Below are 13,547 nucleotides of genomic sequence, written 5' to 3'. Positions count from 1 at the left end.
TGAGTGGATAGAAAAGGATAAACAAACAGATGGATGAGACAGAAGAACAAAACAGGCACCCACTCCTGGCAAAAGCCCCAGTGGAAAGAGGCAGCAGTGTACGTACTGGCCACCAGAGCCCAGAGGCTGTGGCAGCCGGGGATGAACAGCCGGGATGAACCACTGCTCCTGGGCCAGAAGGCTCTTCCTTCCCCCAGGACTCTTCTGCAGATTAATTTCTGAAAGTCTCCTTTATTTTCATGGGAGAGGGTAGAGAAGCCAACACACCAGCTAGCAAATTTAATAGCTGCTCTTTGCAGAACGTGCTGGAGAGGCGAGCACACACAGCCCATGCCCCGCAGATTGGCAGCAGAGTTCAGTGGCTGGTATGGCTGAGGCACTTGGCCTGAAGGCCTGGACCAGGGGCATCCATGGTAGGGACCAGACACTGGGCTGCCGGGCTGGGCCTGGGGTGCACTGACTGCAGGGGGATGCAGGCAGGTGGGGCCCAGGAGACAGAAAGTGACCCAGTTGCACAATACTCAGACATATTCCACTGACCATGGGAAGCAGAAATTCCTGTGCTGAGTCAGCTGTGGGATTTGGGGGCCTGCCTAGCTCTGTATCCCTCTCTCTACTGCATCGTCTGGTTGGGCTTGTGAAAGTAAATGTAGAGGGTCTCTACAAGAAGGGACTGGATGGTACATCTCATCCATTGCCTTGAACCGTGGGAACAAGTCCTGGTGGCCACTCCGAGTCCTGCTGGCCGCAAAGCAGAAGGGGAACTTGATGGTCTGGTTTGGGAGTTACCAAATGCATTCTGTCCAGGACCCAACAGTAATTCCTCCAGGGTGGTGATTCTTGGACTCTGCAGATACTATTCAATTCTGCTGTGGTAGTGCATTGCAAAAATAGCCATAGACAACATGTAAATGAGAACACGGCTGTATCCCAATAAAACTTTATGAACACTGAAATATGATTTCACATCATTTTCATACATCACAGAATAATCTGTTGATTTTTTTTTAAAGCCATGTAAAAATGTAAAAACTCTTGAGCTTGTGAGCTGTATGAAACAGGCAGTGAGCCAGATTTGGCCCATAGGTGATAGCTGGGGTAGGTAAAATTTTCCCAAAGTTTGTTCTCTGTGATGCCCACAGATGCTTCACGGGATAAGGGTTCCATGGTGAAACAGGAGCGGGAAATGCTGAGCCAAAGTCTTTCTTACTGCAGGACTTACACGGTGATACCCACTGGACAGTCTTGAAAACGGGACCAGAATTCTGTTCAACTTCCAGGGAATTATTTTTATTCTGGAGCACCTCCTACATCTAATTTTCTGTGGACCCTAATTAAAGTAATGAGGATGAAATCTGGCCAACCATCAGCAGCAGTGCCACCAAATGAGATCCAGCCTTTCTGTGAACATCTCCAGTGACAGACAGCTCACTACTAACCATGGGTTCCTACTGAATTCAGTGACTACTCTGACTTGTTTTCCCACCCAGTGATGCTGGGTCCCAAGTAACAAATCTAGTGCAGTCTAGCGCACCCTTCACCACAGATAAACCTTTATGTTTAATAATATAAATAAAGCTTTCCTCGTTTGATTTACTGATTCAAACACCAAATATAAACTCTATTTATCCACAGGATAAAATAAAGGGTCGTTATTAAGTCATGGGGTATGTGAGTGTGGATTACCACTCAGTTCCTTTAAAAAGAAGCCTCACTTAGGGGAGTTAAACTCAAATTAAATCTCAATTTACTCCCAACTGCATGAAAAGCTGGATATACTATTTCACTATGGGGGCATTTCTTATTTAAAAAAAAAAAAAAAAAGCCTATGCAAGCCAAGATCTGTCTGCTTGCATAGGGCGTCATCTGTAAGGGATATAGAAATTTTATGTACATTTGTCTAAAATGTAAAAAAGGGGGATAGGGAAGGAGGTGAGGAAGAGAGTGAGATGGAAATGTGAGGTATGTGAATCTGCCACCAAGCACCACTGAAAATACAAAGTAGAAGATGCTGATGAGAAATGTCACCAGCACCATGAGGCACTTAAAGGGAGAAATGAAGTCAACGGTGTCAGCCATGTGATTAAGCTCCGCCCATGTGCTCTCCATTTTGCTCAACTGGTCCGATTTCAGGTACAGACAGCACAGCAGTGAATGCACCTATTTAACTCTATTAAGCCAACAGGATTATTTCTCCTTGAAAAGCTTGTTACATATTTTCTATGGGGCCCTAGGAGATAAGGATAGAATGGTCTAGGCTGTGTACACTATGTTAATGTAAAATGACACATGCATATATTTAGGAAGATAAAAGGAAAGACTGGCATTTTTCTTTCTCCTTATTTCAACAAATCATTCCCCAGACAGTAAAGCAAGTAGAATATATTTTCAATTCATGGATTAGATGTGTCTGTTTCCTGGAGCAATATTTAAATATAGCAGCATGGGAATATGAGGTCAATAAGCAAAAGAAAAAGAATAATTCTAAAGGCTCTGTCTTTGTTCAAGGAGCTGATAGATATATTGGCAAGACCAGGCTTTGAAGTGAGCACAAAACACTGACTCTATAATGGGGCTGAGCAGCTACACAACCCAGCCAGGGTAGACTGTGCTTACACCTTGAGGTGAGGCCATGCTTGGCCACAATACATAGTTTTTCTAGGGAAATAGTCACTCTGAGATTGCTGTGGAAATTAACATGAATATTCAGAAACAAGGTGCTAATTGAGATGGTGTTAGTGTGTGTGTGCCTATACCTATCTCTATAACTCTGTATGCCTATAATTTTTCCCATTATAAATGCGTTCACTGGTACGGTCACTCTTTTTTTTAATACATATTTATTTATTTTAATTGGAGGTTAATTACTTTACAATATTGTATTGGTTTTGCCATACATCAACATGAATCCGTCACAGGTGTACACATGTTCCCTATCCTGAACCCCCCTCCCTCCTCCCTCCCCGTACCATCCCTCTGGGTCGTCTCAGTGCACCAGCCCCAAGCATCCAGTATCATGCATCAAACCTGTATTATATTATCTTAGGGAATTCCTACCTAAAATTTTTCTTTCAATTTCTGCCTCTCCATTTCTTAGTTTATGAAATAGGAAGTTGAACTAGACCAAGAATCAGTAAACTATGGCCCATGAAACAGATCTGGTCCCCCACCTGTTTTTATAAATAAATGTTTATTGGAACAGAGTCCCCCCCCCCCCATGTACTGTCTGTGCTGATTTCAAACTACGGTGGCAGAGTGGAGTTGTGACAAAGTCTCTCTATAGCTTGCAAAGCCTAAAATATTTATTAGATGGCCCATTACAGAAAAACTTAACTCTTACCTAGACTATTTCTAATGCTAATTGTGGCTTATGAATCTATAAAGTACAACCAAACAATATAAACAAAAGCCTACTCTGTGCGCTTCTTATCCTTTTTATTTATATACAGGCATACCTCACTTTATTGCACTTTACTGATACTGCGTTTTTTACAAATTGAAGATTTGTGGCAACCCTGCCTTGAGCAAGTCTATAGGTGCCATTTTTCCAACATCATTTGCTCACTTCAGATCTTTGTGTCACATTTTGGTAACTCTCGCAATATGTCAAATTTTTCATCATTTGTTAGGGTGATCTGTGATCTTTTGATGATAGTAAATGACTCACTGAAGGCTCAGATGATTGTTTGCATTTTTTAGTAATAAAGGCTTTTTAATTAAGTCTCTTTAATTAAGTTTTTTTTTTTTTAAGCCTCCTGCATTTCAGACGGATTCTTTACCAGCTGAGCCACAACAGAAACCCAGGAATACTGGAGTGGGTAGCCTATCCCTTCTCCAGCAGTTCTTCCCAACCCCGGAAGTGAACTGGGATCTCCTGCATTGCAGGCAGATTCTTTACCAATTAAGCTATCAGGGAAGCCCAACATACGTATAATACATTGTTTTTAAAAAACATAATGCTATTGCCCAGTTAACAGACTCCAGTATAATGTAAACATATTTTACATGTACTGGAAAACCAAGAAATTCATGGTTTCTAGCTCTAAAATGACTGGCTCTATTGTGATATTCACTTTATTGCAGTGGTCTGGAATTGAGCTTGCAGTATCTCTGAGGTCTGCCTGTACTGGCTTATTCTTAGAAAAATTTCATTTAGTTCCCCAAACTCTACAGAGCACATAACCACACACATGTAAAGTTCAAATAGTAGGCAAAGGGGAAATGAAAGAAGAGATTCAGAGATGAAGCTGGGAGGATGCAAATACAGAATGTTAACCCTGAGATGCTGTATATATTCAATGGCCCATGAACTTGCCTCCCAGCAACCACTGCAGAAAAGGGGCCAGTGTCCCTTTTGGGGGAGGTTAACCAGAAGGACCACAGCAAGCCTGGCACAAAGAACTATTTATCCCGAGTCTGTGCTTAAGCAGATAACATGAGATGTAGTGAGAAGAGTCCCCAGAAACACCCAAACAGCTGGGCGGTATCTCACCGGCATTCACTGTGACACTGAAACATCCCTCAGCATGGACTGGCTTCAGGTCCCAAAGCGGAACTGATCATCAGTTCTCCCAATATATTCCAAAATTTTGAATTAAGCATGCACCAACATTCTAATCAGAAGATAGCAAGTATTTTTGCTTTAAGAAAAAGATAAGAAAGTAGTCATCCTTAAGAGTCTGGGGATGCATTCTGATACAGAAACCCTCAGCCATCACTCTAAGAGGAAGCCCTACGCAGCCTAGATGTGAGGGAACTCTGGGGAGAATGGATACCTGTGGATGTATGGAAGAGCCCCATTGCTGTCCTCCTGAAACTAGCGCAACATTGTTAATTGGCTCTATTTCAATACAAAATGAAAAGTTAAAAAAAATTTTTTTAAAAGAGGAGGCCCTATGAGGTCTCACTGTTTCTGTAAAGCTAAGGCTGAGACACAAGACAAAGATGGGCTATTCTGAGATCTGGTCATCCAGTTGTTAATAGAATTAACAGTTAATTAAAGCACTGGTAAATGGTGACCCTCATTTCTCATCGTTTACACTAAGCGCTACAACCTTTACTAGTTTAGCAGCGTGAATAATGCACACGCTGAATCCTTGGTGCTTGTTGCCCGCTGCCCAGTGCCTAGAATAATGCCTGGTGCAGGTGAGAAGTAAATACTTCCTGAATGAACGGTGTGCTCGTCTGAGAGATCTGGACAACCAGTGAATACACAGATACGCCAAGGCTGTCTTGGACAATCCTTCCCCAGCTGGGCCTTCCCCGCCTTGCCTGGTTTTGAGACTCACCTGTGACAATGAGACAGGTAAGGGCCCAGATGTGGAGGCCAAGCTCCTGAACTGTGCATCAAGGAAAACAAAAATTGAAAAGGAAAACTGCACAGCCGGTGTCTAGTCTCACTCGAGTCCCATTGTTGCAAGGATAAACATTTGGACAGTTCAAGACAAACACAGCTTTGGGTTCTGAAAAGGGAGCGCTGCTTCCCCTCTCACACTGAGACTGCAGTATGAAATCTCTTACCTGCTCAGAGCAAGGACCTGCCTTCCCTAAAGGAGAGGCCTGCTCTGAAGGTGCCACCTGTACTCAGAGCTTCCTGCTCTCCAGGCAGTGGGACTGATCCACCCTGAGCGTACCTGAGCAGTCCAGGCCACCTTTTCTCCCAAGAGACCTTCGGAAAGCAGCTGGCCTCATGGGCAGTCCCAGCCAAGAAGGCCTGAGCATGCCATGCTAGTCCACGCAAATGTTAAGAGCATCAGAACAAGCAGCCTCAGGACCTAGTTGGGCTCAGAGACAGTCATGTCACAGCCAAAGCAACAGATGACAGTGGCTTTGAAAGAAGGCATTATCTTCAGATGGGAAGTGATGACACAGGAAGAGCACTGGATGGGGAGTCTGGAGGCCTGCAAGTACCAGCCTGGCTCTGTCACTTCACTGCCCTTCCTAGGGCTTGATTTTCTCAACTGTAAAATGGACATAAATTCACTGATAAGACTGGCTCCATGGCTTCCTCATCATGCACCCCTATAATAAAATGGGAGCTATAGAACAAATTCAACACTGTCCTTGCCCTTCAATCTGATCACAACATCTAGGGCTTAGCACAGTGCCTGGCTCCCGAGAGGCTCTCAGTAATGTTGTTGTCAGCAGTAGTATCTGACTTTAAAAAGTCTTTAAAAAAAACAACAACACATGATTCCATTGACATGAAATGTCCAGTATATGCAAATCCATAGAGATAGAAAGTACATTAGTAGTTGTTAGGGGCTGGGGATAAGGAAATGGAGAGTGACTGCTAAAATAGGGTAAAGGGTTCCCTTTCGAGGTGATGGCAGTGAAAATAATCCTCAATAAAAATGGGAAAAACCCTCAATAATAACAAATCAATTAGAAATGGGGAAAATATTTGAATAGAAACTTCACTCGGCATATACTGATAGCAAATAAAGATATGGAAAGATGTTGATATTTAAACATGGGTAGCCAAGATCTTCAGGGGATCTTCCCCACCAAGGGATCAAACCTGGGTCTCCTACACTGCAGGTAGATTCTTTACCATCTGAGCCACCAGGGAAGCCCCAAACATAGGGAAGTACAAACTAAAACCACACTTAGATGTCACTACACACTGCTTAGAATGCTATAATTTTAAAAACGAACTGATATTACCGAGTACCAGCAGAGATGAAAAACAACCAGAACATTCATACAGTCCTGGTAGGTACAGCTAATTTGATAGTTTCTGGTGAACTTAAACTTACCAGAAAGCAGAACAATCCAATTCCCAGATATTTACCAAGCTGAAATCAAAAATCATATTCCCAGAAAAATCTGAAGTAGAAACAACCCAAGCTGGTAGATGGAAATACAAACGGTGGTGCATCCATAAAATGGATGATTCCAGTCCAAAGTCCTTAGCTCAGCATCTCAAGACCCGACAAGCTGTCTCCAACCCACGTTCCTAGTCTCATTGCCCCTCAGGCGCCTCTGTACTGCCAGCTCCAGCCTCATTGCCTAGCACACCATGGCCCTGATCTTCTCCTGCTGCCCCCTCACTGTGGAATCATTTCCTCTCCCTTAACTTTTCAGGATCCTAACCCACAATGCCAAGCTCCACTCAAATGCTTTCTGTTTTATTAGGCATCCTTCTCAGCTCCTGGCCCACTAAGTAGTCCCTGTTTTCAAGCTCAGCTATGTTTTCATTTTTTATATTGTCTCTTTCATCAAATGTGCTCAGTTCACCTTGAAATAGACGTTTCAGCTCAAAGGCTTTCCCTCCAGTGAAGCCCTGTGAATTCTTCCTTGACTCCCTGCTTTCTCACACTCAAACTCTCCACCACATACACACTCACATAATATTTGTATTCAAAGTATTTCTCCTCCAGACATCCCTTCAACACCTTCCAACCATGGTGCGACGGAATTAGGATGATTCATTATTTTTCACAGAGATGATAAAACACCTGGCCTAAAGTTGGTGCTCAGTGTCTCTTAGCTGATGAAGATAGATAGAATGGTCCTAAGGACCACATTGAAGCAGCAGGCAGCATACTGTGCAACCAAGCTCTGCAATTCCCTCACCCTCTCATTGTCCCTCATTGTACTATACATGTACAATGCACCACTTCCATTTCAACCCAGGTGAATGCACAGACCCAGACTCCAACCTCCTTAAATTTCCCACACAGAGTCTACTCACACACAAGTGTGAGAAAATAACAGAGACTTTACTGAAGACTCTAGAGGGGAGATGAGGGTGATGGTCAGACAACACAACCCACAACAAGCCACCTTCAATTCCTCACGAGACACTCAGGGCTTCCGAGCCTAAGTCCCACCAACCCAGACCACCCACCTCCATCTTCCTCCACACAGCAACTGGTCTCGCCAGTTTCTCTCTCCTCCTTTCCATAATCCCAGCTTTAAATGTTCCCACTTTCTATTTTGCCACTACTTACCAATAACATAATCTATGACTCCATAACCAGATTCTTCAGAAGGCACAGCTCCTGGTGGTCCCTCAGTTAACAGAGCCCTGTCCTCCTTGAAGGCTGTTTGGCCACCAGTTTGGTGATTTGAACATGACATTTAGTGACTTACTCCTTTCCTCAAGCTGTGAGTGAGATATTTATCAAAAATATAATGTAGAGTTCTCCCCAAGGATTCTGATGGGTGAAATTTCACCATCTCCCAACATCTGTGGTCACCTTCTCACCGAGTTTTTGCCATGAAACATCAAGAGTGATGGCGTCTATTTTTCAGCATCCTTGCCTGATCGCTGATACTCCCTAGGCACCAGGACATCCCCATTCATCCTATGTCTAAGCCAAATGACTCTTGACTGAACCCCAGCATCAGGACAAGGAAGGATAGCCCGTACAAAACAGCTTCCAGAATCACAGGGAGTTATTTAGAATGTCACATCCTTCTCAAGGAAACTCTTGACTCATCAGACCCAAGATAGCTGGTGGTCAGGGCTACCCAGGGAAGAAGCCCAACCATGGCATGACCCTGGTCTGACCAGGTGACCAGCTCATGTCTGTTTACCCACAACTTTCCCAGTCTTTGTACCAAAAGAACCATGGGGCAAAGGTACCCCAGGCAAACAGGGATTACTGGTCACTGCAGACTTGTTCCACGTACAATACTTGTCAAGAACCAGGAGCTCATGAAGCCAGTTAATGAAGCCTAGCTCTACACAAGCAGATCAGAGAGAATGTAGTAAGTGCACAGAGAAGGGGAAGGATGAGCCTAGGCTGCAGGTGGGGCTGAGAACAGCCACCTCAGAAATAAGGTCACACAAGCAATGCTCCAAGCATGGGACCAGTGGTCACAGGTGGGCTGCTGATGAGTTTCATCACCAGCATGACTGAGGGTTTCTACCACAGGCATGATTCTGATCACATAGGGCGGGATTTTTGAAAATTATGGCGGCCAGAGGACAATAGTACCATCTTCAGAAGGCCACCAAACACACAGATGCATACCAGAGAATGTGCAAGCAAACACGTACACTCAGAACTCACCAGATCCCATATTTATAGAGCCTCTCAGAATTCTGAGCACACATGTCTCTGATCCTTTCTTCTCACCAAGATAGTCAAGCTGTATGTGTGTGTCTGTGTGTGTACTGTGTATGTGAGAATGCACACCTACTCTGCTAGCAGAGGAAATGCTCTACATCCTACCCAACAGGCCCTCTCTGCCCCAGCCGCTGGCTCACTCTGCAAATCCACCCCCCTCACAGACCACTGGCTCAGATGTGCACAAAGACGCCAGTTTCTCCATGGTCCCATGTAAGCACTCACTCTTCACCCCTGCCTCGCAACAGCCAATGGTCTAGAGAAGACGGAGTGAAACACCACATCCCCATAAAAGCAGAGGTCGGGGGTCAGGGACTCACCAGGACTCTGCCGGTCAGCGTCTGGGCAGATATCATCACCCCCGCCCAGTCTTTCACGGAGGTCATCCAGCCGACCTCGGCTGCCACTGTCTCCTCTTTTTCATCCACTGGCTTCAGAGTGCCATCCGCCTGGCTTGAGCCATTGTTAATCTTCTGGGCCTCCTGGCAACAGAGAGAACAAGGATTGAGACGTGGGCACCAAGAGGATTTAAAAAACATATTCTACCCAAAAGAATTAAAGCCAGACGGACCCCTGCTGAGGTGGAACTGGTTTGAAGGTACAGAGGTCAGGAAGAAGGGATGGATTATGGCTTTGACTGTTTTTTTAAATCTTTGTTAAAAAGAATCTTTCCTTTGTTTCCTCTTAAACTATTTTTGTGAAATAAAGAAGAATGAAATTATTCTCTTCCCATGTTAAAGAAAAAAAAAAATCAAAAAGCTCAAGAGAGAAACCCTCCTGTCTAGGATGAGAGTGGCTAGGAAAAAAGTGAAGTCGGCATTCTGTAATCTCCACCTGCCCAGCCTTCATACCCTTCTTACAACTACACCCTATTTTCTGAAGGAAATCTCCATCTTCTCATTCAGTCTGCACAGTTCAAAAGGGACTAAAGGTACACACTGTCTCCAGGAATGGAGACTGGTCAGACCAGTCTATCCCTCTGGCAATAGCAATTGGGCCAAGGATGGTTATGTGAACTATGCCAACTCAATACAATTCAAGCCTGTGATTTTGCTGAAAAGAGTAAGAAAGGTTACCCTTCTCTGAGAATGAAGCTAACACAGAGGGAACTAGGAGAAGTGATAGAATACTGTCATCATTGGAACACCTGGATCCAGTTGTACCTGAAATCCACCACAGACTTTTTTAGACAGGAGACAGTAGATTCCCCTTCTTGGCTAAAAATGTGCTTGAGGAAACAAGGCTGACCTCATCAGATAACTGAGCCTCTCATGAGCCCCTAAACCGCATGCTTTTGTATGCGCTCTGTCCTCTGCCTAGAATACTCTTCTCCCACCAAGGATCATGGCTTAACCCCTCACCTCCCTCAAGTCTTTGCTTCATATATTACCTGTTCAATCATTCTTCTCTGGCTACCCTTTCAAAATTCCTATTATCTTCTAATGATGCATTGTAGAAAAATAAAACAGAAAGGCAGCATCTAAAACTTGTAACACACTCCATAGATCTCTTACTTATTTCTTTTATAGTCTGCATCCTCCAACTGTTGAATCCTGAGTGCCCAACAGAGAGCCTGGTATAAAGCTGGCTTAATAAACATGAATGAAAGAGTTAAAAGGGGTTATGAATGTCAGCCCCTCACTGACTACAGAGCCTAGGCTTAAGGGCTTCCAAATAAAATACAGGAAACCTTGCAAAATCTGAACTTCAAATAAACAACAAATAATTTTTCAGTTTAAGTATGTAAAGATTTTAACTCTGAATATTCACTGGAAGGACTGATGCAAAAGTTTCAATAGTTTGTCCACCTGATGCAAAGAGCTGACTCACTGGAAAAGACCCCGATGCTGGAAAAGATTGAGGGTAAGAGGAGAAGGGGGCAATAGAAAGAGAGAGTTGGATGGCAACACTGACTCAACGGACATGAGTTTGAGCAAACTCAGGGAGATTGTAAAGGACAGGAAAGCCTGGTGTGCTGCAGTTCATGGGGTTGCAAAGAGTCAGACATGATTTAGGGACTGAACAACAACAAAATATTGCATGGGACATACTTATACCTAAAACATATTCATTTAAAATTAAATTTAAATTTAACTGGGCCCCCTACTCAAATAATCACTGAGATTATTTTTGTAGACATAGATGTTTCAAAAAGATGTCAGCAAAATTATGGTCATCATTTAAAATCTTAGAATCCATTAACAAAACAAACTGACCCTGGGAATCATTGTAAATTGGAGTGAGGAGGAAAACCCGAAGGCAGAGGTAGAAATCTTTGTCTGTGAGGGGGTGGAAGAGGGAGGAAAGGAGAGCTGGAAGGCACTGAATGAGTCATCCTCCTGGGGACTTGCAGGCAGGCAGGAAGCTGCTCCTGACGCTTGGTTCTCCCCCGCCAGCCACCCCTGACTCAGGGCGTTGGGAAAACAGACTGAACATCAGTTACACCAGGCATTCATGCTTAATTTCCTAGTGTACTGGGCTCCCCAGCACTGGAGCAATCCAAAAGGAGCCCTGGGGTGGGGGCACAGGGTGGGTATATTTGGGGGCTGCTTGATGATGTCTTTGGAGCGAGCTACCCAAGCCCCCTGAGGCCAAGCCCAGTGGCCTGTTAGGGCCCTGAGCCTTGGCCACGTGGAGGCTGCACAGGTGGGTGCCCAGGAAGAGACAGAGACGCTGATCCAGGGGCAGCCGCTAGTAACTGAAGGTGTGGACTCAGCCACTCTGCCTCACGGGACCTTCTCCGGAAGGCTGCCCGCCCTATAGGTGTTGCTGGGATTAAACAGTGCCCAGCGGCACTCGATAGCACGTGTTCTATTAACTAGTCTCGCCACTTCCTGTGCCTCCTGGAACCACAGACACTCTAGCAGTGGTTCTTAAACTTCAAGAGCATCACCTGGAGAGCTTGCGGAGAAATAGTGCTGAGGGACTTGCCTGGCAGTCCAGTGGCTAAGAGTCCACACTCCCAACACAGAGGGCCTGGGTTCAACCCCTGGTCAGGGAACTAGTAGACCCCACATGCTAGTAGACCCCACATGCTCCAGCTAAAGATCCCTCATGCCACAGTGAAGATGGAAGATCCCTGCACCACAGCTCAGACCCGGTGCAGCTGCAGTGCTGGGCCTCACTTCCAAATCCCCATTTCTAACAAGTTCCCAGAAAATGCTGATGCAGCTGGTCTGGGAACCCCAGGGTGAGAACCACTGCTTCTAATCAGTCTGGCCTGACTCAATCATCCCTGCCCTGATATGAACTGAGATGTGCATCTTAACCCCCAGCTTGATCCCAGCTTCTCCCTCTGCCCACACAGGGAAAAGATCAGGGCAAGGCCCTCAAATCAGAGGCTTGTGTTTCCTTTTGAGCAGTGCCTCCTAGAGACATTCCTGAACTAGTCCAGGGCCATGACCTGGAGGACTAGCTAGCTCTCTGCTCCTCGATCCTGGGGTACAGACTCCTCAACCACTGACTGACTCTGGAGGAGGCAAACAGCATGCAAGAGGCTGGGAGGCAGGGAGTCCTCCCCAGACACAGTGGTTTCACTGCATCAATAATTCAGAGCACAAGAGGTATACGGCAGATAACGCTCTCGTGCCAGCCCACTTACCTATTGTTTTACAAGGCATTCATTATTTTAATTACTTTATGATAGGAAAGGAAAAACACAGACTAAAGGGAGATAATAGTCTCATTATTATTTGCTTACACTACATGTTGTGAGCATAATTATGTGTGGGAGACAGGACTGGAGGGGCGATGGCTGGGGGAGCAGGGAGACGAGGACACCACAAAGCCTGATGCTAGGCCGCCAGGTTAGTGTTCTTGGCCTGAAGGGAAAGTCCTTCTGCACCTCTGATCTCACTCTGGCCAAAGCTTCAAAAGCAGGTATAATCCCTGCTTCCAGAGAAAGGGGGCAGAGGCCCAGAGAAGTTAAGTGGCCTTGTTGGGTACGTATAGGGGTGGGAGTTGGTGGGAGAGGAAAGGTAAGGAGCAGAGTCCAGTACAATAGAGATTAACCATCATTCATCAAGCCAGAGCTGGGTGCCAGAAGCTAAAAATTGGGTCTTCTCTGTATTGTCTTCCTCAGACCTAGACCTAGCAGGTGAAATTATCCCCATTTTACAGCCAGGCCAACTGAAAGCAGTTATTTATCAGGGGAAGGCTTACAGAGCCTGAGAACTCCAGCAAGCCCATCTGGACTTAGGTCTGCTCTGCCAGGTACAAGCTGGCTACCTCGGGCATGGTAGCCCACAAGCCTCAGCCTTCCTCCATGTAAAATGGGGACTGGCAGGCAGACCCCAGGCAGGGGGTGCAAAGCTTCTGTGAGATAAGCAGCGCACAGCACTTAGCACAGGGCTGGGGGTGTGGCAGTTACAGCTGGCGTGGCTGAGCACCCACTGACGGGACAGGCTGGCTCCACCGGTATTCAGTGCACTTAAAACTAAGCCATCCATTGGAGGCCCTGGGAGGGAC

General features: G+C 45.4%; 1 protein-coding gene across 16 annotated transcripts in view; it reads right to left on the bottom strand.

Annotated features, from left to right (window-relative positions):
• KCNMA1 (potassium calcium-activated channel subfamily M alpha 1) overlaps positions 1-13,547 on the bottom strand; it is a 773,098-nt gene that overhangs the window by 535,630 nt on the left and 223,921 nt on the right. For all 16 annotated transcript variants that reach the window (XM_040242334.1, XM_040242333.1, XM_040242337.1 and 13 more), the window contains exon 2: positions 9,401-9,562. In XM_040242334.1, coding sequence (XP_040098268.1) covers positions 9,401-9,562 — 162 coding nt within the window. The remainder of the gene's footprint in view (positions 1-9,400; positions 9,563-13,547) is intronic.

Source organism: Oryx dammah, unplaced genomic scaffold (genome assembly GCF_014754425.2).
Source record: "Oryx dammah isolate SB20612 unplaced genomic scaffold, SCBI_Odam_1.1 HiC_scaffold_6, whole genome shotgun sequence".
Taxonomy (NCBI): Eukaryota; Metazoa; Chordata; class Mammalia; order Artiodactyla; family Bovidae; genus Oryx; species Oryx dammah.
The sequence above is the reverse complement of the archived record's forward strand: the minus strand, read 5'-3'. Positions and strand labels throughout refer to the sequence as shown.